At 39.9% G+C, this 22,415-nt stretch overlaps 1 protein-coding gene across 1 annotated transcript in view; it reads right to left on the bottom strand.

Moving 5' to 3' along the window:
• Positions 1-2,465: 2,465 nt before the first annotated feature.
• The window catches only part of STMN2 (stathmin 2), a 46,375-nt gene continuing 26,425 nt past the window's right edge, over positions 2,466-22,415 (bottom strand). The window contains exons 3-5 of the mRNA XM_015537697.2: positions 20,807-20,979; positions 10,426-10,617; positions 2,466-3,747 (exon numbers count right to left, since the gene is read on the bottom strand). Of these exons, the coding sequence (XP_015393183.1) occupies positions 3,688-3,747; positions 10,426-10,617; positions 20,807-20,979 (425 nt within the window). The 3' untranslated portion in view covers positions 2,466-3,687. The remainder of the gene's footprint in view (positions 3,748-10,425; positions 10,618-20,806; positions 20,980-22,415) is intronic.

The raw sequence follows: 22,415 nt of genomic DNA, 5'->3' as shown, positions 1-22,415 counted from the left end.
TGAAACCCAAAGTAGGGGAGTGATTATGGAAATAGAAAAGAAGCAAGAAATGAGGGACAATTTGGGGGTCAAACTGATGATACTTGATGATTAACCGGAAGTGGGTGGTGGGGGCAGTGAGGGATCCAAGATGACTCTACGGTAATTTGGGGGAAGAGTTTGGGAATCTCAGTTTTGTTTGGGGCTGTGTGTTTGCCTTAGGAATTTTCAGCAAATGGCCTGATTAGAAGTCAAGGCTAATTGTCTCATTCAGGGCTGAGAACGCAAGATGATCGATTATTTGGTTTGTAAAATCACGGGTGCCATATCTCCTCCTTCTTCTCTCCCTCAGTGGGATGGGGGTGGATGTGGCAGAGTATGACTGTCAGTACACTCTTACATATGTTATCTCCTGAGAAATGTTATAAAGGCTGGTGCTTGCCTCCAGAGAAAACAGAATTTGTCACCATCAGTTGTTCCATATATTTTGGGTATAGAAGAAATAGGAGAGGAGGGTAAATCTGTAAACCGATGAGCTTCTGTGAATTTTCTTCAGAGTGCATTTTAAAGTCATATATTCAATTTAAACATAGTCCTGAGGATACCGGACTCTCTGTAAAAAAAATTATAAGTGAAACAAGACTACCAAACTGTGGATAACTTGCAAAATGACATCATCTCTGCAAAGATCTCTTAGTTCAACTCTTAAAGGGTCAGGAGCATCTGAGGCGTTTTAAGCCTTACTGAAATAAGATGTTGTGAGAGAGACAACGCTTTTGGTTCCTTGACCTCATCTGTCTCTTAGACGCTTTCTATTCTTTTATGAACTTGCAAGGTCTAGTTCATTTTTTCCTTCTTCTTGGATTCCTTCGGGTTCCACTTTTTTGAATAATATTGAATGAATGAGTTTCTTTTCACGCCCCACTCCCATGGAATATGCCCTGAATGAAACAATACCACCTCCGTGGCCATCACCAAGAATCCACACATCTGTACCGATTTCATTTTGCAGCGGGGCCTCTCAAGTGAGGTTGCAGGCAAGCAATGCCAGTGCCACTTGAGAACGTGATGGAAATGCACATTCTCAGGCTTCCACAGACCTCAGAAATCAGAAATTCTGGGGTTGCAGCTCAGCAATCTGTTTTTAGCAAGTCCTCCAAATGACTATGAAGCATGCCAATATTGCAAAACATTAGTCTAGGGGAACTTTATAGACATAACACATCCTTGCTGGTGTGGTAAGATTTGAGGGTGGTCTGCTGATGAGCTACCAATAAGGAGAGAAATCACGCTAAGTGGGAACCGTGACCTGGAGCAAAGTCACTTATCTTCTGTCTCTCTGGGCCTTAGTTTCTCCACCTTTGGGGTTTTCAGTTGGATTGGTCAACAGTTCCAATGTAGGGACCCACAAAGTAGTGTGAGATGTTTGTCAACTATTTCTAGTTATTTCAGAAAGCTTCACAGAAATTTTATGCTTCCCCTCAGTATGCTGCAGGGACACACCAAAATATCCCCATTGGCTCACAAGTAGATTGTGAGCTTCTTGTGGTCATTCATTTTCGTGTTTCCGGGGCTCAGTCACAGGGTCTGGTCCCATGGAAACCCTTCAAATAATGTTTTACGAAAACATTACAAACTAAGTTGTATAGAAATCAGTACGAAAATGAAGATTGGTTTATGCTAATCAGAAGCTCCAACTGACTTCCCAAAGGAAGATCGTGGCGTTCAGGCTTGCAAACATGTGTATTGATCGTTGCAGTGTTAGATTCCCACAAAGATAGGGACCAGGTGGCCTCGTCCTCAAACCTGGCTCACTAGTGCTCCTATGGACTACAGCCCAGTTTACTTATTCGTGAATCTGCGTGGTTTCAATTATTTGTGATTTTCTGCTAAAGCTGGATGGGGTTCCTTTGGTCCTGTAAGATCCATCTGGGTCATCGACAGGACCCTGCTGTGTCCATGTGTGCAGTATGCTTACTGGTGGTGCAAAATTCAGCACTATGGCAGGGAGATCTCATTTTAACAGGCTGGTGAAGGTGTTCTGTGGCCACATGGGAGAGCACGAGGTGGTGCCAGGAACCTTCCAAGTGCTTTGAAAGGGGGTCTCGTTCTCAGAATCGTCAGTCTGAACCTGTGGTATCTCCTGCAGTCCTGAATGTTTTCAAGGGGAACAGATTGAAGACCTCTCCTGCTGCGTTGGCCTGTCAGAAGCAGAGAGAAAAGAGATGCTGCCTGCTGCCCCAGAAGGGAAGTGAATCAGCAGGGCACTGGTTTCCTTCAAACTCTAATCATTGTCTCTTTGCTTATGAGATTGTCTAATCCATTGGCCACCCTTTTAAAATCTGAACTCCAGGTCAGATACATGAAGGGGCAAGAGAACAGACTGAACCTTTATTAGTTCACAGAACTCCAATTCTTTATTAATCACAGCTTGCTCACAATGACATACAGGAAAATAGCACTAATGAAGAGTAAATATGCAGGCAGCAACCTTCAGGAGTTGGGATTTGGGGGAGAAACGACTTCAAAACTGCGATAGGTACTTATGGTGGGTGTCTGGTGATTCTTAGTTGGCACAAATGCCCTGCCTAGCCCCCTTAGCTGTATCAGCCCTCACAGATGGAGTAATTTTTTTTTTTTTAATAGGCAGGATTGCCTCACACTGGGGAAGAAAGACCAGCTTGAGTGAAAGTCCGCAGTGTTTTTGATCTCGTTTGTATGTGTGTTTCAATGCAACAACCAGCTCACAGTTTCCAAGTGGAAAAGTATTCAGTAGCATCATGTACTTGTACTATAGGTAAGAGCTTAAAATGAACATCATCAATCATGGCATCCACAAATAAGCCACCTGACACATTAATTAATTCATTCCATCAAAAGAACTTAAACTAGAGAATTAAGCCCACTTCATGAAGAGCGATTTCATGGCTGCTTGAACCATTTGGATTCGAATCTGCGTTCAGCGCTTTTAAAGGGTTTAACTTTCTGCTTCTACCCAGGTTGATCTCAGCTCTGTCTTCTCATCCATCCCTTTCTAAAGCCAAAGCACATTTGTAGCACATAATCCAGGAGAAGCAGAAGTAAATGCTATGATTGGTGTTTTTGTTTTTTTTTTTCTTAGCCTGGTTTTGTAGTTTCTAGGCAGTTAGTAGATTATGAGTGAACAAATGTGGAGGTTCGTGTGGAGTCATAAAACCTGTAACCTAGGTGTGGTCTTAGTCAAGTTCAGAGATTACAAAGCCATCTAGGTCATTAGGCAATGGTGGGTTTCTAGCACCATAGACTGTCTACTGACCTCATTTTTCTGTTGGAATGAAAAGGGCAGGGAATGGAGTTCGACATGAGGGCTTCAAAAAGAACAGACCTAGCAAATTCATTTGAGTGGAAAGACACAACATCAAAAGCCTGTTACAGGACATGTAAGATTATGAAATAACTTGCATAATGCAATACTTGTATTTTTTAACAAAAATGTAAGTATTTACAAAATAAGATCCAAGGTATTTTTTAAACATCAAGCAAAACATTCTGCAAAGAGACCGCATTGATTTTTTTTTTTAATTTTTGATTCTGTTTTTTTGTTTTTGTTTTTTATAATGAGTTCTTTTTAAACCATGTCATACATTTCCCATACTGATATCGCATGATCCATTATAATATAGGCAGGGGGATTTACTAATGGTGGGGCGTGCCATACCCTCCATCGTTTCAGCCAGACAGTTCAACCTGGAGTTCCTTGTTCCTGCGCACCTCCGCGGCATGCCTCTCCTGGAAGACACCAAAGGGAGAAGTAATGTCACAGAGCCTGGTTGTCTGCTCCACAGAGAACCGGAAAGGCTTGCCTACTTCTTTACACAATACATGCCTCGTTGGAAGTCACCCAGTTGTTTGATGTCTATCATTAGGAATTCTCTTCACTTCACGAGAAAGGACAACAAGGGACCCAGTAAGTATAACATAACAGAAGATCTTGTAAGACTTACAGCACCTAAAAAAACCCTTAATACTGTATTTGAGTAAAACTATTAAAAAGGTCATATGATCAAGGGAATCCAGAATATTATGATCGCTATATAAATCCAGAAAATGGCAATAGAACATCCTACTGTTGTTTACACTATTTAGTGGTGTTTTTCCTCTTCCTGAATATTTTAAGGGCTTTACAATTATCAGTGGACGCTTTGAGAGGATTAGACGCAGGAAGAAGACTTTTTTATATGCTTCTTAAATGCTTAACCTATTAGTCAGAGCCTTTCAAAACTTGAGTCCCAGTGACCTTTCCAGTCTTACCTTCCTTCCTCCCATCAATATAAGGGAAGTGTAATAGATCATATTTTAGCATTGTATGTAACTACTCCCTTGGTATGCAAAAATGTATGAAAGATGGTTTTAGGAAACATTCCGTTTCCCTAAGAAGATGTGATTAGAGAGATTTCTGTACTGGAAGCCAAGAAATATGAGGTCTTTCTTTTTCTTCTTTCCTTTTTTTTTTTAAATTTAATTATATGTATACTTTTTACCTTTTAAGGTCTCCTTTACCTCACTAGGTATCAAATACAAACAAGGGATCTGAACTAGATGACCTAGAGTATCAGCTCCATCTGTGAAATTCTGTTGCATGAGTCGATTTAAATGCAAGATGAGGATTGCGGTCAATATCATCAGAAATTCTTTTTACAAATGGCTACGCACTTGCAATACAAAAGAGGGGTCAGGAGTGAGCTGTGAGTGCCAGGAAAGAACGTTTTCATATATCGAGATGATAGTGGTCATTGGAGCGTAAACTTCCAATGGTACTGCTAAGCCTGCTTACTGTGTGGTGTTTGATGATCGTCAACGAATTGCAGCTTCAGCTTAGTATAAAGGTTAGTATAAGGGGTGGAATGAAAAAGACAGGGGTTCAGAGCTAAACTCTGTCGTCTACTTAGCTTTGTGATCTTGACTAAATCTCTCTAAGGACAAATTCCTTAGATATGAAATAAAGACAATAACAGTATCTCCTTTCAGGGTTGTTGTTTGGATTAAATGCAGTAGTACATGCAAAATGGCTGGCCTACACGGAGCAATCAAGAACAGCTAGTTTTACGTCCTCTTTTCCTTTCATTATTCATTCCTCAGACAGGTTCAATAGTAAATAGTTACATAAATTGCATTCATGAACAAGAATGACCCCTCCCCCCAAATAAAAGTCAGAGGAGAAGAAAAGTTTATGACAGATGAAAATTAATAATGGTTGAAATCTGTATCTAAGGAGTTATATAACATCAAAATCACCTCTTCAGAAAAGAACCACAGAATCTTATTCCCTCAAAATATTTTTATTATTTTAAGCTGTATCATATTATGGGATGCTATTGTCACTGAAATAATGATACAATGTTTTTGCACCAACTTTTCTATATTGTTAGAGGTGAGATGATCAATATACTAAAACATCTCTTACTGACTAAGTACCGTCCTTTGTGGTTGGCTAGGTAAAGTAGCTGTCAAGGTTGTCTGTGTTTTTTTGCTTCTCTTACTCCTGAACACCACGGGAAGCTCCTTTGGTATTTGTTACAATATTATGATCTGGGCGGTCTTGGCCTTGGCTAGTGAATCGTGGGGTAGAGCTATAAAGGCAGGAAGATGTGACACAATTTGAATTAAGTGGAGAATTCAACGAGGTTCACTAGAAGTCCTCTTAACTGATCTGGTAGGTTAACCAACACTCTCCATTCCCGCCATCATCCTGGTATCACCTAAATGTTGGGTTGCTTATGAGGCTAGTAGGCTCTTCCCTATTATTTCCACATACTTTTCCTCTCACTGGCTGAGTTACATGCTTACTTGTAGTCAATGATATTTCCACCCTGTTCGGCTAGCTAGTTGAGAATTTAATTACATAATTTAATTAAAGATACAGTAATAGAAGCTAGTGTGGGTGGAGGAAAAGCTTTGGAAATACCTGAGAAAGGGCAGTATGATCAGATATTGGATCAAGTATAAAAGCTAGGGGAAATTTGTAAAAAAGAAAAGTTGTTAAGGTCCTATATTCATATTATTTTGCAGATATCTTTAGCCCTTACCCAATTTTAAAGAAATTGAAACTGTAAATCATAGCTAATATGATATCGGTGGATAATGGGGAAAAGGGGGACATGGTACCCCAATTAACTGATCCATCTCTCAAAATGGTCTTGGCCTACATGAAAAGATTGGTAATTGGCTGTACCTTTAAATGCTTGATGTTAAAGTTAGATGTATTATGAATGTATGCAATATTGTGAAAATGATTATACCTGCTTTAACTGGTTTTTAAAAAATACCCACTACAGATCCTGGTTGGGTCTGATGACAGAGCTGCTGTTACTCAGGGTTCCTGATGGGCCAGGCAGTGAATTTTCTGCTAGATACTGTTGAATGTGTTAGAGGAGAAAGGACATGTTGGGGGAAGAAGAAAGTGTCTCTTTAATCCTTTCGCATGGCAGGAAAAGGTGTTTTTCTATCTCTGTCTCTGTCTCTCTTTCTGTCTCTGTCTCCATCTCAGTCTCTGTCTCAGTGTGTCTCTTTCTATTATATTATTCCATGAACAAGAACATTTTAAACTTCACCAGAGTGTCAATCATTGTCCACAGACTATACTTTTGAGTCCTGGGTATGACTATTTATGTCACTCAATTTGAAGACTGTTGGGTAGTTGTAATTTCGATGTGAGTGACATAAACAGATCAGCCTAGTGTAATTCTCGGTGGCAGATGCATTCCTTCTTTCACACCTTTCTCCACATTTGATTCTTTCCTTTATAATAAGCTGGGGTGTTGAGACGAGGTGCTATGAAAACAGACATTGAAAAAAAAAGCGTAACATTCTTTTCTGAAGGAAAAAAGAACACTTCTATGGAACGAAGATAAAAATACTTTAATATAATTTACGACAATATAACAAAGTGTATTTAAGAAGTCTTTAGCTCAGTGGTTCTCAACTCCTGCTATTAGCATCTACTGGTAAACTTTAGAAATAATACTGATCTCTGGGTGCCACCCCAGACAATTAAATCAAAATCTCTTAGTTTAAAGAGCACTTCAGTGGATTCTAAAGTGCAACTGAGATTGTTTTTGCTTTAGGCTTTCAGTTTTAGCTAAAGACTTTGAGCTAACATGGCTGGATCTCCAAGAAGTTTGTGGGAATTTGTCAGTGAATGACACTGAGGAAACCGCGGACACCATGGCTCTGTGGAACTGTATCACGTCGTCTGGCTAATTGACAGGCTCAGTGAAGTGAGGCCTGTCACAGTGGTGAGAATTTAGTGTGCTAGCCTTGACATGGATTTCATTTTTACTAACATTTTTCAGTGCTTTTGTATTAACTATCTATATTGGTCCATATTATGTGTTGTCTTATTCTCTAATTTTTGGTGCTATGCTATTTGTTGCTAGTTTTATATTATCTGCATAGGGAAAGAGACGGTTGGTAAATGCTCTTTGATATTATTCCAGGTGTCTAAGCACATAGTAGGTGCTCCACGAATATGCACTGAATTATTAACTGATTAATCGGTGTCATTTTCAGTAGTAATCATCTTTTGATGCATCGGATTCCAGAACAGCTTATATATGTTAGCAGTTTCATGCATTTTCAGCATTAGTATTATTATTGATTCTCTTTTTAATTTAATCTTACTGCAGTAATTTCATTCAAACAAAAAGCTAGATATTGGTCATGATAAAAACCCTACTCTGTCTTATTTAGGAAAAAGAAAACATATTTAAAATACGTCAAAAGGAAGTAAATTTGGTACTCCCCAAGGAGAACCTCCACTTTATGGAGATGATAATGAATCTTGGAGGACACCGGCCAAAGGTCCCATTAGATTTGAAAAGCATCTCTGTGGCTGTGAAATTCCAAGGGGAATGTGGTCCTAAAAATGATCTGGGCTGCGTTATCCAGCGTGGGATAGAATACTGTCAGTTGGGATTTAAATCGGAATAGGCTATAAACCCCTAGTTCTCAAACCTGGCCAAATATTGGAATCATCTGGAGGGTTTTAAAAAATATAGACACCTGCGTCTCACTGGGAGAGTTTGCAGCTTGATGTCAGGATGTTAAGCCGTTCACAGGTTGATTATTTCTAGGACAAGTTGCATGTCTGTATGCAAGTGTGTCTGAATGGAGGTGGAGACTAAATCTGGGTGAGAATGGGAAAGAGTGCTAAAAGGTGCTGGGCTGGGGAGTGGGCGAAGAGAAATACACAGAGAAAAAGAAACTACCTATTAAAATCCAACACCTCTGGAAATACTAGTTAAAACATGCAAATTTTATGTACCACTTTATAGTTGAAATCAAGAGGGATATGCTATATATTTGCATGTGTGTAATTTCAAAAACAATAATGCTCCTGGTTGTCAGTGATATAAATCTTGCACTAGATATTACGGTCTAATTGAAAAGCCTGGAATGTGATCAGCATGCCCCATTTCTAGCAACTTCATTAATTTTTTTTTTTTTTTTAGGGCCTAGGATATGAGATGGTTGAGTCATAATTATCCCAGACAACACACGGTGGTCTTCTGCTATCCACGGTATAAGCACCAGTCAGCAGGAATCTCCTTGGTTGTACAGAAATGTGTGAACTGAGGGCAAATGGAGGAAGACTGAATGGTTCAAGGTGGGCACATAAATTTTGCCCAACGGAACTTTGCTCTCCTGCATCTCAGCAAAGCACTTGCTATGGTACCACCATGTGTAACATGCAGAGAGCTGAACTGCCTCCTTGAAATCCTGACCTGATGCACTTGGGTGAAACACAATGACATTGTTCTGAGAGTATGGAAGCACCAGCTTATATGCATAAATTAAAGTTTAACTTTAAGGTTCTGACCAAGGCATTCAGTGGTTCTCTGCTCCTGACCAGGTCATGTAGTACTTTCTCCACATACCTCTGAGAGCCTCAGTGTCCTACTGCTGTGTCAGAGCCCATAGGCCCTTCCCTAGGCAATGCTTTAAAAAATCCCTCAAAAGCACAGATGCCCATGAAAATCTCCATGAAAAAAAAAAATATATATATATATACACACATATTTATGTTTTGTGCCTGATTTCCTTTGGTTCTGGATTGATATTTGTCATCAGAGAATGAGAGTAAAAACAGAGTCATCAGAACTTCAGAACAGAGTTGCCTGATCCCTGGGTCTTCCTAAGAAATACTCAGAAAACAGGAGGCTGATCTTGTCTAAACTCTTAGTGCTCTGATGACAGGGACAGTCCTACTTCCGTCTGTATCTCCAGTGCCAACATGTAATAGTACTCAGTGCTGGTGCAGAGGGCAACGGCTCAGAAAAGGACTGAGGCACTGTTTCTCAAAGATCATATTTCTCAATGCTTAATCCACCTTCTGGAGATGGAAAAAGCTACACTATTCATATCTATACTACACATTTTCAAAGGAAACTTTTCTGGGTGGTGGTGGTGGTGATGGATAGATAGCATAGCGTCAACAACAGGGAAAGAGAGAATACTTTTCAGAGGATCTCCTGCTCTGCTCATCCTGATTGATGGGAATGGGTATATTTCAAGGTTGGTGAGGAGAAAGACACCAGGATATCAGAACGTGAGGAAATAAACATCCCTTACTAGCTTCCTTTCCCTTTGGTTCCATGAATGTTACTATACCCTGGTTTCCCATGTAGATTCTCCTACATAGACAGAATGGGCTTTCCATTTTTCCTAGGTAGTCTGTCATTTCTTGAATATATTTTTCCAAGTTATTGTTTATTTTTATTTATCTATTTATTTTTTTCAAAAAAAATTTTTTTTAACGTTTATTTATTTTTGAGACAGAGAGAGACAGAGCATGAACGGGGGAGGAGCAGAAAGAGAGGGAGACACAGAATCGGAAGCAGGCTCCAGGCTCTGGGCCATCAGCCCAGAGCCCAATGCGGGGCTCGAACTCACAGACCGTGAGATCGTGACCTGAGCTGAAGTCGGACACTCAACCGACTGAGCCACCCAGGCACCCCCCCAAGTTATTATTTATATATTCAATATTACACTCAATGAAGTAGTAAAGTAAATATTGAATGTATTATTTTGTTATATATTATTGTTACTTATTAATATATATTTTTATGGCGTGTTTCATATTTCCAATTTAATATTTTTCTAATGGATTGGTTCTTAAAGTTTGTGCAAGTCTTTTATATATTTGAAAAGCATGAATCAGCTTCCCTGAATCCATTCACTACTAAAACATTTCACCAAATTCTAGCTTTAACATTGGATTCCCATTCCTCTCCCATGTCGCAGTGCCCACAGAGTCAGTGCTACAATGGAAGAACCTGTCCAAGGCGTTAGCTGTCTCTGTACTTGAAACAAGTTTTGACTAAGTCCCTGGTGCCCGGGCATTTGGAACTTCACCCAGCTGTGTTGCGTATGAATGCATGCTTATGCCCAGAACTTTGTCGGGATTACCTTTTCCTGCAGACGTTCAATAATAGCAGCTAGATTAGCCTCACGGTTTTCTTTAATTTGTTCCATTTTCAGGATCAGCTTTTCCTCCGCCATTTTGCTGAAGTTGTTGTTCTCCTCCAAAGCCTTCTGAAGCACTTCTCGCTCATGTTCCCTCTTCTCTGCCAATTGTTTCAGCACCTGGGCCTCCTGAGACTGGGGAAGAAAAACATATCCATTTTATAATCACCCAAAAGCAAACCTGGCAGAATAATGGTCCACTGATTTGAGAGAGCGGGTCCACCGATTTGAGGGTTCCAATGAACACTTGTTCTAGCCTTAAGCACTATTGTCAATTCAGTACTCATCTACATGGCTTTGAGTTTTCTACTGAATGTGGCTAGCTGAATTTTCAGCTGGGGATTTTTTGGACACACCGTCTTAGAAGAAGCATTTAACCCTCATTGAGGAGTTTTTGTTTTGTTTTGTTTTTTAGAATAAAACAAGCTAAGCATTGATGCTAAGCATTTATGCAACCGGGAATGCTATAATTAATCATTGGATAGCAGCGTCCATTGAAGCCTAAGGAAAATATGGGAGGATTGGGACAAGTTCACCTCTTTCCCCTGCTCCATTTTTCATCAGCTGTAGGCTAAGTCCTGAGCTTTTCAACTTTAGCCAATCAAATCTCCAAATGTACTTTCTCGTTTTATTCCACACGCACCTCTCCTCACTTGCCTGTTTTACTTTCATTACCCAAATTTTCTTTGGAGACGTGTGAACGGTGTAAAGGTAATGTCCACTTGGCCACAGAAAACAGAAAGTCCTTGTTCTGGCCCCCTCTTGAACATGCCAAGGTCACCTGGGTAATCTTTGAAACGCTGTGGTTACTTAGTGATTAGAGTAGAAACGCCAGAGGCAGTTGCACCCCACCTGGCATCCCCCCACATTTTGTGCACTGTAGTTTCCCTGCAGCATCAGGAGGCTGTATGACTCTGTACAGTGTATATTAACAATCACTGAAGTGGTTGATAAAAATGCAGAGGCCTGGTATCCACTCCCCAAAGTTCTGATTCTGTGGTTCTTTGGTTAAGACCCAGGTTAAGACCCATAGATAATATATGTATGTATGTAATATATAAAGTTTATTTATTTATTTTGAGAGAGAGAGAGGATGGGGAGAGAGGCAGAGCGAGAAGAAGAGAATCCCAGGCAGGCTCTGAACTGTCAGCATAGAGCCCCATGCGGGGCTTGAACTCATGAACCATGGAATCACGACCTGAGGTGAAATCAAGAGTTGGATGCTTAACTGACTGAGCCACCAGGCACCCCCAGGAATCTATATGTTTGATAAGTATCCCCTGTGATTCTAATGCAGGCTATTCAGGGTACCTTTTGGAAAATGCACTGGCATGGCCTCTGGTGTCAGGCCTGTGTTGGTGACCTGGATGTGCTATTTAACTTCTTCCCACATTCATTGTTTCTTTCACAGTATGCAGCTAAGAGAAGTCTTACTCAATGCTGAACTATCCAGGTTGAAGACTAAATTATTACACGGGCATTGTTCCTGGGTAATTCCTTAGGACTGGCTGGTGCTCTGAGGTGAGTCTTTGCAGGAGTAACTGTAACTCTGAACACCTAAACAATGGCAGCTTAAAAATGTGTTTCATGGCTTGTCAAATATTGATTAATTAATGTTAATGTTAAAAGCATTAATAGGAAAACATTTAGTTGATAGCCATCATGGGGTCTCACAGGCGAGATCTTGGTATGCATACAGTATGAGGCTTGACGGAGAAGAAACTTCTCTTCAGATAGGAAGGGGAAAATCAGACAGCCTTGGGACTCTTTGCTGCTATGTTTATCCTGAAGTTTATCAGGAATAGGTCTCGTGACTCATGGGAGATTAGAAAATTTGGGGAACTAGCCCCACATCTTGTTATAGTCCCCAAATGGTTTCACTGACATCCTTAGGAGACTACATCACATACTTGCTTTGTTATAGCTTACGGTAAAACCCAATATGAAAAACAACGGGAAATGTTAACACGGAATAAATTCAAAATCAAACGGCACCTTTCTGGAAAAAACCTGAAAAAATATTTTCTAGCTGGTTCATCCTTCTGCCTCTAGGTGGGACTATTGGTAAAGCATCCTACATTGATTTGCTTCTTTACTGCTACTAGGACCACTGACTTCAATGTGAGAGACAGACTGACTAAAGGTGTGTGTGAGTGTGTGTAAAAGCTTCTCTCTGATGGACTTCATGGCAAGAAGCCATATGCCTGACGTTCTTTACTATATCAGCTCACAGAGAAAGTTACCAAGGATGGTTATCAATGAGCAACTGAGTAATTTTTAATTTTCAGGGGCTCAAATTTACTGAGGCACTTTTAAAATTGTATTTTAACTTAACAGTTCACATTTGCATTCTTAATTTTCTTTTGTGAGAGACTTAAAGACAGGAGACAGCAGAGGAAGGGAATCGAGAAGGGAAACCCTGGGGACTAAAAGGGCAATATCGCAGCACATACCTTTTCAAATGTCTTGCCTTGGTGGGGCACATTTGGCTTGCGTGAACAAACACTCCCACCGGCCCCGTTACCAGTAATGGAGAGACAGGCCTATTGCTTTACTGGGCGCAGCATTTGGCTCTGTTTGAGGTGCCTCAATTAATGGCGTTAGTACTTTTGCAGCCATTGGGGCTAAATGAGATTACCCAGCACAGGTGTCAAGTGTATTTCTTTAGCACAATTAATGGGGTGAAACAGAAACAGAAGGCAGTACAGAGCGTTCTCACATGAGGCTGCTGATAGGTGACGGAGACCCGCCAAACTGGGCCAGCCCCCTTCGGGGCTGCTCATTTCTGTGGTGCCTTTTCCTATACTGAGGGAATGTTGCATCCACCCTCCTCTCCACTGATACATCTTTGGGACCTATTGATCATCTATGTTTCAAATTTTTAAAGCCACATCGATTACGGAAAGGATCCCACACTGAGAAGATACTTTTGGCACCCTATTTTGGTTTTTCCTCACAGGCATTCAACTCTTAGACAAACTCTTCTGTGGAGCTAATAGTCTCGGGGCCTTTACCTCAGTTCTTAAGGTCTCCACCGCTGAAGACAGCACTACTCCCTTTTCCTTCTTTCACACCCTAGCATCCAGATGTCACTGCCTACAACTTCTCTGACTTTATTCCTGGGGAGAGACTGATTCTCTCATCAATACACCTTTTAATCTCCCGGTCACAGCCTCAAGGAAGAAAACTGGTTACGCTTCAGTGAGCAAATAAGCATTTAGTTCAGAAAACTGCCCTGAAACATAACATGCGTGAGGATCCAGAATAAAAATATGTTTTAGACAAAAGTGGAAGCATTTCCCTTCATTTTGGTAAACGTTCTCACCACATGGTTGAAGAGGTGATTTTATTTTCTTCCTCGCTTGGGCAGATTAGCAGAAAAGAATCTTGACTGGGAGGCTTAAAAGGTAGGATTTGCTGAAAGCTGTTAAAAATAAATTGTTTAAGGGCAAAGGATCTGACCACGGAGGACCATCTCTGAATGGCATGTACCTAACATAGAAGGTCACTGAAATACTGAAATGGAAAATTAGGGCATGATAACGATCAGCTGATACAATGCAAATGTCAAGACAAACTATTTATAGAGCTAAGACATCCAACATGACATTCTGGGAGACCAGGGAACCTTCTCCACCTTGCTATTGTAATAATGGAGGCGCAGAATTGGTGCCCACTTTTTCTAAGCATACACTGAACTCAGCATCACCGAAATGATTACATGAGAGGTACGTGAAGGGAAAAATAATGAGACAGGGACAAGAGTTATTGTACATTTAGGAACACTTTAACATTTTCCAGAGAGGTTCATTACCATGCCTTATATTACTGAGTATAAGAGTTTAATTACTATACAAATGAAATGGAAGATAAATTTGAGTTAAGTGATATATAAAACTCAATTTTATTTTATGTACTCTTATGAGATTTAAGACTATATTTTAGTTAGTACTAGTGTTCCATTTCTTTCTGGAATGAACACATTTCTAACCCTTTATTTTATTGTCCCCTTTCATCATCTGGATATATTACTTGCCACTAACTAGAACCATTTATCAGACACTAGATCTCTGAGTACCTAAATATCTTTAAAGGATGTGTCTCTAATAATTGGCTTTACTGTTAACAGTGAAAAACCATTAGCAACCCAGTTAGAGTCATAAATAATGTCTTGTTAAAATATGATAATTGAGGGTCACCTGGATGGCTCCGTCGTTAAGCATCTGACTGTTGATTTCGACTTAGGGCATGATCTCACAGTTGGTGAGATCGAGCCCTGAGTGGAGCTCAGCATTGGCAGCACAGAGCCTGCTTGGTATTTTCTCTTCCCCCACCCCCCCTTCTCTGCCCCTTCCCTGCTTGTGCTCTCTCTCAAAATAAACAAACATTAAAAAATATGATAATTGAGTATAATTGTGCAAAACAAAAGTGTGCAATATTCACTGTGTGTTGAAGTGAGAAGCATAATAAAACATTTTAAATGGTTAAAACCCAAGCCCTTTAGAATGAGCTCTTCTGCTAAAGCCTGGAATGCGTTTACTGTGGTTAACTCCTAGGAAAAGAACCATGGGGGTGCTCTTCACTGAGGGACAACACATGACACATGTGAGGGTTCTGTGGACCAAGTGTCACATCCTCCAAGGAGCAGATGCCTCCCGAATGTTGAATCACAAATAAGCCAGCACTTGAGTTTATAATCGTTGCTGTACAAACCACCCCCTCTTTTCCTGGATGTGACAGTAATTACCATCTATAATGTGAGATGCCAACAAACAAGAAAGTTAAGTCTATCAGGTTGGGTGACTAATCATGGCCCAGTTTACACCATTTTATTTAAAAAAAAAAAAAGCAATGCAGGGGTGCCTGGGTGGCTCAGTGGGTTAAGTGTCCAACTTCAGCTCATGTCATGATGTAATTAATGGCTTTGTGAGTCTCAGCCCCACATTAGGCTCCATGCTGACAGTGCAGAGCCTGCTTGGGATTCTCTCTCTCCCACCCCGACCCTCCCCTACTTGCATGCTCTCTCTCTCTCAAAAAAAAAAAAAAAAAAAAAAAAGCAATGCATCTTTCTTTCAGAGGTTCAGGGACTTTGCAGTTGATTGTACCAATATCGTCAGTGTGTCAATTATCTCACTGAACTGTGAGTACTGTTTGTGTAGTACTCTTCTTAATTCAATCTGTTTTAGGGTGACATTTTATTAATGTCATTAAAATTCTTAAATTGCCATCTTTTTTTCATAATACTTATTTTTTTCAAGCCACTGTTAGTTGGGCAGACCTATTTATATACCTGTCACCTGTCAAACTGTTTCTCCTTTGTAACTTGATAAACAATATTTTATAACATTTAAAAATGTTCAAGAAATGTATGGTAACATTTCAGTATCTTTTTTAGCAAGAAACCTCTTTTCTCTATATGATTCTGAGTTTGCTGGACTATAGTTTCTGCAGGCAGGAACCAGCTGTGTTTTGCATAATAATAGCTGGTTGTCTCTCACAGTACTTGCCTGTGGCTTCATGTAGGATAGGTCTTTTAATTCTCATTGACCCATGGTCAATAACTCCATGACCCAGGTCCTATCATTAGGCTCATTTTATAGATGGGTAAAATAAAACATAGATGGACAGGTTAGTCACTTGTCCAAGGTCACACAGCTATTATGTGATAGAGCCAGACTTTGATTATGGGTATTGCCTTAAGCATGTTCTTAACCACTGTGCTTTAAAGATGCTCTTAAAAACTATTGCTTGGCTTAGATGACCATATAATTTATTGTCCAAACTGGGCACTTATGACATTGAAATGATAATGATGATATCAAAAAAAGGAATAAACAGGAGTTGTCCTGGGCCAATTGGGAAATGGTTAGCTTAGGTCTGCTGTTACTTGCTAAATGTTTGTTGAATGAATAAATGGCGGGCTGGCTGGCTGGCTGACTAAAGTCTTTATATTGCTTCACCCTTGTGGGCCAGTTGTGGTATGGAAATTTTGATTTCAAAATGTGAGCTACAAGCTGACCTCACGATATAATATAGTCTCATGGAGGTGAAAGCTGAGTCCCAGAGATAATCAAAGAGAGCAGAAAAAGCAGGAAAAAGGGGTATTTCTTGTATAACAAATTTCTTCTACCAGCAAATCAAAGGGGCATTAATTCTGGTTCAAAGAAGCCCGAGGGAGGGTTGTCCAACCCAGTAACCAGATGGTCAGTGCTGCGATAGTGGCAACAGATGGAGTGAGGGACTGGGGACACTGCCAAAACATTTGTCACAAAGTGAGTTTGGGCCCACGTGGAAATGACTCCATGGCAGTCCTCCAGCTGTAAATCCAGAAGGACTCACACAGGCAACACAGCCTGGGTCACGGGTTCTCAGATGTGGTCCCTAAACTCCCAGAAGCAGGCCTTTCAATGGTACCAATGGAGGCGAGAGAAGCTCATAAACTTTTTTATGTTTTAAAAGCCTATCAGAAATCTTATTTTGCTTGTATGGCTATGTCTATTTTTACATTTACTTTGAGTTAGAATTAAGTTAATTTAGTGAGAATATGCTTATTTTTATGATAATAAAAATATTAACTGGCACTTATAGATTCCTTTGATTGTAACCACGACAAAGGAATTTATTAATACTATTTAATGTATTCATACTATTATACTATTATTATACTACTATTAATATTAATAGTATGTTTGATAGGCAGAATCTTTAGAAACTTGTAACTTTGAGAAAGGAAATGGATCCAGGGCAAAATGTTGCTGATCACCGGGCTCGGCTGAACATCTATTATTAGGAACTATTTTAAAACATAGTAAAGTTGAAATTGAATAATTATCTGGTACCAATTTGAAAATGTAAAGGCCTAAAATTCCTCCACGGTTCCCTAAAATTTTTCTGGTCTGATCATCTGTCTCTGTGCTGTCCAACTCAGTAGCTACTGGTTACCTATGGCTCTTTCACGTTTCTTTTTACTTTTAAAAACGCAACTGCTAGAAAAACTGAAAATGCATATGTGCTCACATTGTATTTCTATCGGGCAGCACTATTCTATATAGCTGCAGACATTTATTTTTTATCCATGTTGGCAGGGCTACAAGCTAACCGATTGTACGGTTATGAGCTAAATAGTTACTATAATTGTTATACTAACACTAAACGTTTACAGATAAAATTGTGGACATCTGCAATTTTGCTTATCTAAATTCTATTTCCCCTTCTCTGGATGAGAACATCTCAATTTGCTTTTAGGGGTCTATACGTCCACATTTCTCTGCAGAGATCTTACCTATTCGGGGAGCGCCTGGATGGCTCAGTCAGTTATGCTTCCAACTCTTGATTTAGATTCAGGTCTTGATTTCATGTTTCCCAGTTCATGAGACGGAGCCCTGTGACTGGCTCTGAGTTGACAGCATGGAGCCTTCTTGGGATTCTCTCTCTCTCTCTCTCTCTGCCCCTCTCCCATGCATTCTCTCTCTCTCTCTCTCTCTCTCTCTCTTTCCCTCTCTCTCTCTCTCCCTCTCTCTCTCTCTCTCAAAATAAAAAAATACACATAAAAAAAGAACTATTGAGGGGCGCCTGGGTGGCTCAGTCGGTTAAGCATCTGCTTCGGCTCAGGTCATGATCCCGTGGTTCATGGGTTCAAGCCCCACATTGGGCTCTGGGCTGACAGCTCAGAGCCTGGAGACTGCTTCAGATTCTGTCTCCTTTCTCTCTCTACCCCTCCCCCACTTGTGCTCTGTCTCTCTCAAAAATAAACATTAAAAAAAAAAAAAGAACTATTGGGAAGGAAAAGCCCTCTTTCTGCAGGAGTTGCTAATTTGTGAGGAAAAGAAATGGGGACTGATGGTTGAAAACTAAACTTTCTTGGTATTGAAACCAATTAGATGCAGCAAGAGACAGATGACAGATATAAAAAGAAGGTTTTCTGACCTTATTGCTTGATCTGGATCCGGCTGTTTTTGAAGCTGTAACCATTCCTAGACTTTTTAGTCACATACCCACTTTGTATTCTAGCTAGTTGAATTGAGTTTTGGTTACATGCATGTCCTCACTAAGGTAATCACTGAGATATATGCACTGGCTGGAGGCTCTTTGACGAGAACTAACAGTTCTTCTAATGAGCACTTATTAAGTCAGCACAACCCAACAGAATAAAATCAATTAATGATTTTTGTAAGTTGGCACTTTCTGTTAATTATATTTTCTTCTAATTAAAACCCTACTACAAGGACATAATCTATACAATGATTTTTGCCTTGAAAATTTTAACGAGTAATACCAGACATGTGAAGGAATACTGATTTTAAGGGTTTCAAAAAACATTTTTCCTAGTGTCATAATGTTAGATAATATTTGTAAATGTCTGTTAGCCATGTGGCTGGTTTCTAGTTCCATTCACTTATATAAACGTGTAATTGTTGATAATTTATCATTGCCAGGGTGTAGGAATTTTACTGGAATCAGTCATTAGCTAACTCAGGGAGTTTTGTGAGAACAGCGAGTTAATTTTGATAATCTCTGTGTCGTTCTTTTCCTTTTAATAATATCCTTCAAATCAAATACATTACCTTAGAAACACCAGCAGCCTTCTGAACCATGATCTCAAAGTTTCAGTTGCAGCTCAGTCACTGACTTCCTATTCTAATCAGGTCACGGCATCTCTATGTGGCAACCTAGGATCTGTACCTGGTGCCCATTACCTCTAAGAGGACTTGAGCTGCTTTGATGCAACCCACTGTCACTGCTGGATTTACTTAGAGCTGTTGGCAGCAAAGTCTTGATGGATCGTAAATGCAAGTTAAGTTAGCTTTACTGTGAGAAGAAAGCTCTAAGTAACAACATTTGTTAAAGCAACTTCCGGTACACAGATTTGAGTTAGTAGCTCAGTTTCCTCCTTTTAAAATCCACCTCTATGACAACAGTAATTGACCAACTACAATAAATATACATGTAAAGAAATACTTGTCAGATGCTTGGAGAACCTCACTCTTCAGTGAAAACTGAAAATGTGATTAGGATGTTTTCTGACACAGGAAGATTTTTCAACTACAAAGGTCAGAACAGAACGTAATTTTTAGTTCAGAAAATGTAATCTGAGGACTTCTAATCTTTGGCTCTTTCTTCCTGATCTGAAGATACACATACTGTATCTGTTATCTGTACATACACATACATGTGTTTGGTTTTGTCCCGCTTTGACTGTTAGAGAATTCAGTTTTTAGGAGAAAGACTATCTTTGTTTTCTTTGTAACTATCCAACATAGAGGTGTTGGATGTATTGGCTAACTTTTTATAGGCAATATATTAATAAAGTTATACATTATTATAAATGCGGACTGTCCATTCAAATAAGACTATGCATGGAGCATATTTTTAGTGACTACATGCTTCTAAAAAGAAATGATGATAAAGTCAGTGGAAAATACAATGTAGGAATGAATTTCCTAAAAATAATTCCATTTGGGTTGATTAAGAGCATCTTGATGGGATGAACTCTAATAATCACATGGTACACATGTGTTTAGACATAACTTCTATCTTTATGTGCAGAGTCCTTGGGATTTCTGAGTGCCCCTTCATTTTTAGTACCTTTGGCTTCTTGGTCACCTGATTGTGAAAAATTGGAGATTTGGAAAAAGAAAAGTGCTCTAATACAAAGAAGGGCTAATGGAAAAAAGGGAAAAAGATGCCATCAAGGTTTGGAACTGAGTAGAGGAGGATCCTAATAGATCCCGGAGAGGGTCCTGATCTTAGAAGCACAAACTTTAAGGGCAGGAAGTGAGGCCTTTAGGAGGACAGGGTCAAGCTCGGGGCCCCTATTCCTGGGTGAACAGCATCTGGGAAGAAATATTTCACAAGATCTGGTGGTCTATAATTTCAAGGAAAACCATGTGTTCCAGTGGGGAAAGGACACAGACCCTGAGAAGGAGGAATCACCACTCCTGCACCCCTCCCCACCTCCAAACACTGGAGTAAAGTTACTTAAGGCTGTGCTTTCTCAGTTATGCACCGTGTACTACAGCAGGGAGATTTTATGATAAGGGATCCAGGAGAGGGAGAAAGGCACTTTTAGTGTCTAAGGGCTTTGGCTTTAACTAGCCTAAAAGCAGCAATGTTTACTTGAACTAGCCTGGCTCTGTGTCTGTTGAAGACCTACACGTGTTGGGGATGTTGCAGGTGTAGAGGTGGTTGTCTCCTGGAACCTCTGCCAGCATGTGTGTGCGTGGAGGGGGAGTGTGTGGAGAGGAGATGGAGGGAAGGAGGGAAAAGAGGAGGGAAGGGAAGAAAACGAGTAAAGACAGAATTTAAAAATGTATGGAAAAGTTACCTTTCTTCTTTCCTCTGCAGCCTCCAGTTTTTTCTGGATCTCCTCCAGAGACAGGTCTTTCTTCTTTGGAGAAGCTAAAGTTCGTGGGGCTTCTGAGATAGGAGATGGTGGTTTTAGGATCAGCTCAAAAGCCTGGCCAGAGGCACGTTTGTTGATTTGCTTCACTTCCATATCTGAGAAATGAATTATTTGAGAATGTTAACATACATACAGAGTGTGAAGCATGTGTTTATTTAAGTAATTTGAATTCAGGCAATTGAAAGTAGCGTTCTTATTCTGGCAAATAGCAAAATGCTGCATGGGATTATTTGCTCTACATTGTTCTGAACATATTAGACTTCTTTCATTAGTATAAGGACAGATATATTTTAACAGAATAAATATTTAGTGTTGAGAAATTCAACAACGTCCATAGGGAGTTGAATAATAGTAGGCATACTTAGGAAAAAATAGCCTGAATTGATTTTAAGCTAAACTTTATTTTTCTCTTGAATAAACATGAACTTCACATGAAAATAAAGTGGTACAGATTTAGATTTATTTTTTGAAAATTACCATGGCTGGAGCATTTTTCAGGCTAAATGATGAAGAAAAAGGTTAACAAAGATTTATTGGAAATTTGAAATTCTCTAGGACGCAGTGCACAAACAATGTTGAATTACCTATTTAGCTTCTAAAACTCACCTTATACATAACTTCTGACTTTCTACTTCCCCCGGCTTCAATCCCTAAAGCTGCAGAAATTGTCATTGTCACTGTCTTTCCTGTCTTACTGGTGCACTTCGTGTAACCTCTGGTTTAGCACACTTAACCACACTGTGTTCTGCTTACTGATTATCTGTATATTGTACGTATGTCTCTTCTTCCAGGCTTTAACTTCCTCCAAGGACAGGCCTGTTCTGTACTTATCTTTGGAGCCTCTGTGACAACACGTAGTGAGATATTAGAATCTCAGAATAAACATGGCTGGATTACTGGTCACTGGTGTCCAGCAGAGTAAGAATCTCCCTGGTTTATTTGTTGGCTCAATGAACTTACACAAAGCAGACACTGGGCTTGCGTTCTAATGAAAGTTTTGGTTGGCAACTGAAACCTTTTCACATGAAGGACATCTCCTTATGAAATTGCTAATTGTTATGTTGATGATTGCATTTATGACACGTGTGCTGTGATAGAATAACTTTGGGAGGAAAAAGCCCGAGTCCTAGAACAGGCTGTAAAGGCACAGAAGGGGTTAACTGCTACAGATGCCTTCAGCTTATCTTCAGTGTATGTTTCCACATATGGAAAAGAAAAACGATCAGTCCACAGGTAGTAAAATATACCTCAGCTCCATCTGCTACACACATAACGGTATCAAACCATTTGATTAAATTGACTGAACTAAGTGAGGATGATATTGTTTGGTCATGATAGCTACTATTTTTGAGTGCTTACCAGAGGTCAGGCTTGGCGCCTAAGCATCTGACTTGAATTTGACCACTTAAACCCTACAACAACTGCGGGAGGAAAATACTAGAGACAAGTAAACCTCAGAAAAATCAAAGTAACTTGCCTGAGGTCAGGCAGATAGTGGCAGAGCCAGGAGGAAAACCGCACTAAATAGAAT

Source organism: Panthera tigris, chromosome F2 (genome assembly GCF_018350195.1).
Source record: "Panthera tigris isolate Pti1 chromosome F2, P.tigris_Pti1_mat1.1, whole genome shotgun sequence".
Taxonomy (NCBI): domain Eukaryota; kingdom Metazoa; phylum Chordata; class Mammalia; order Carnivora; family Felidae; genus Panthera; species Panthera tigris.
Note: the sequence above shows the minus strand (reverse complement) of the source record. Positions and strands in the feature narration are given on the sequence as shown.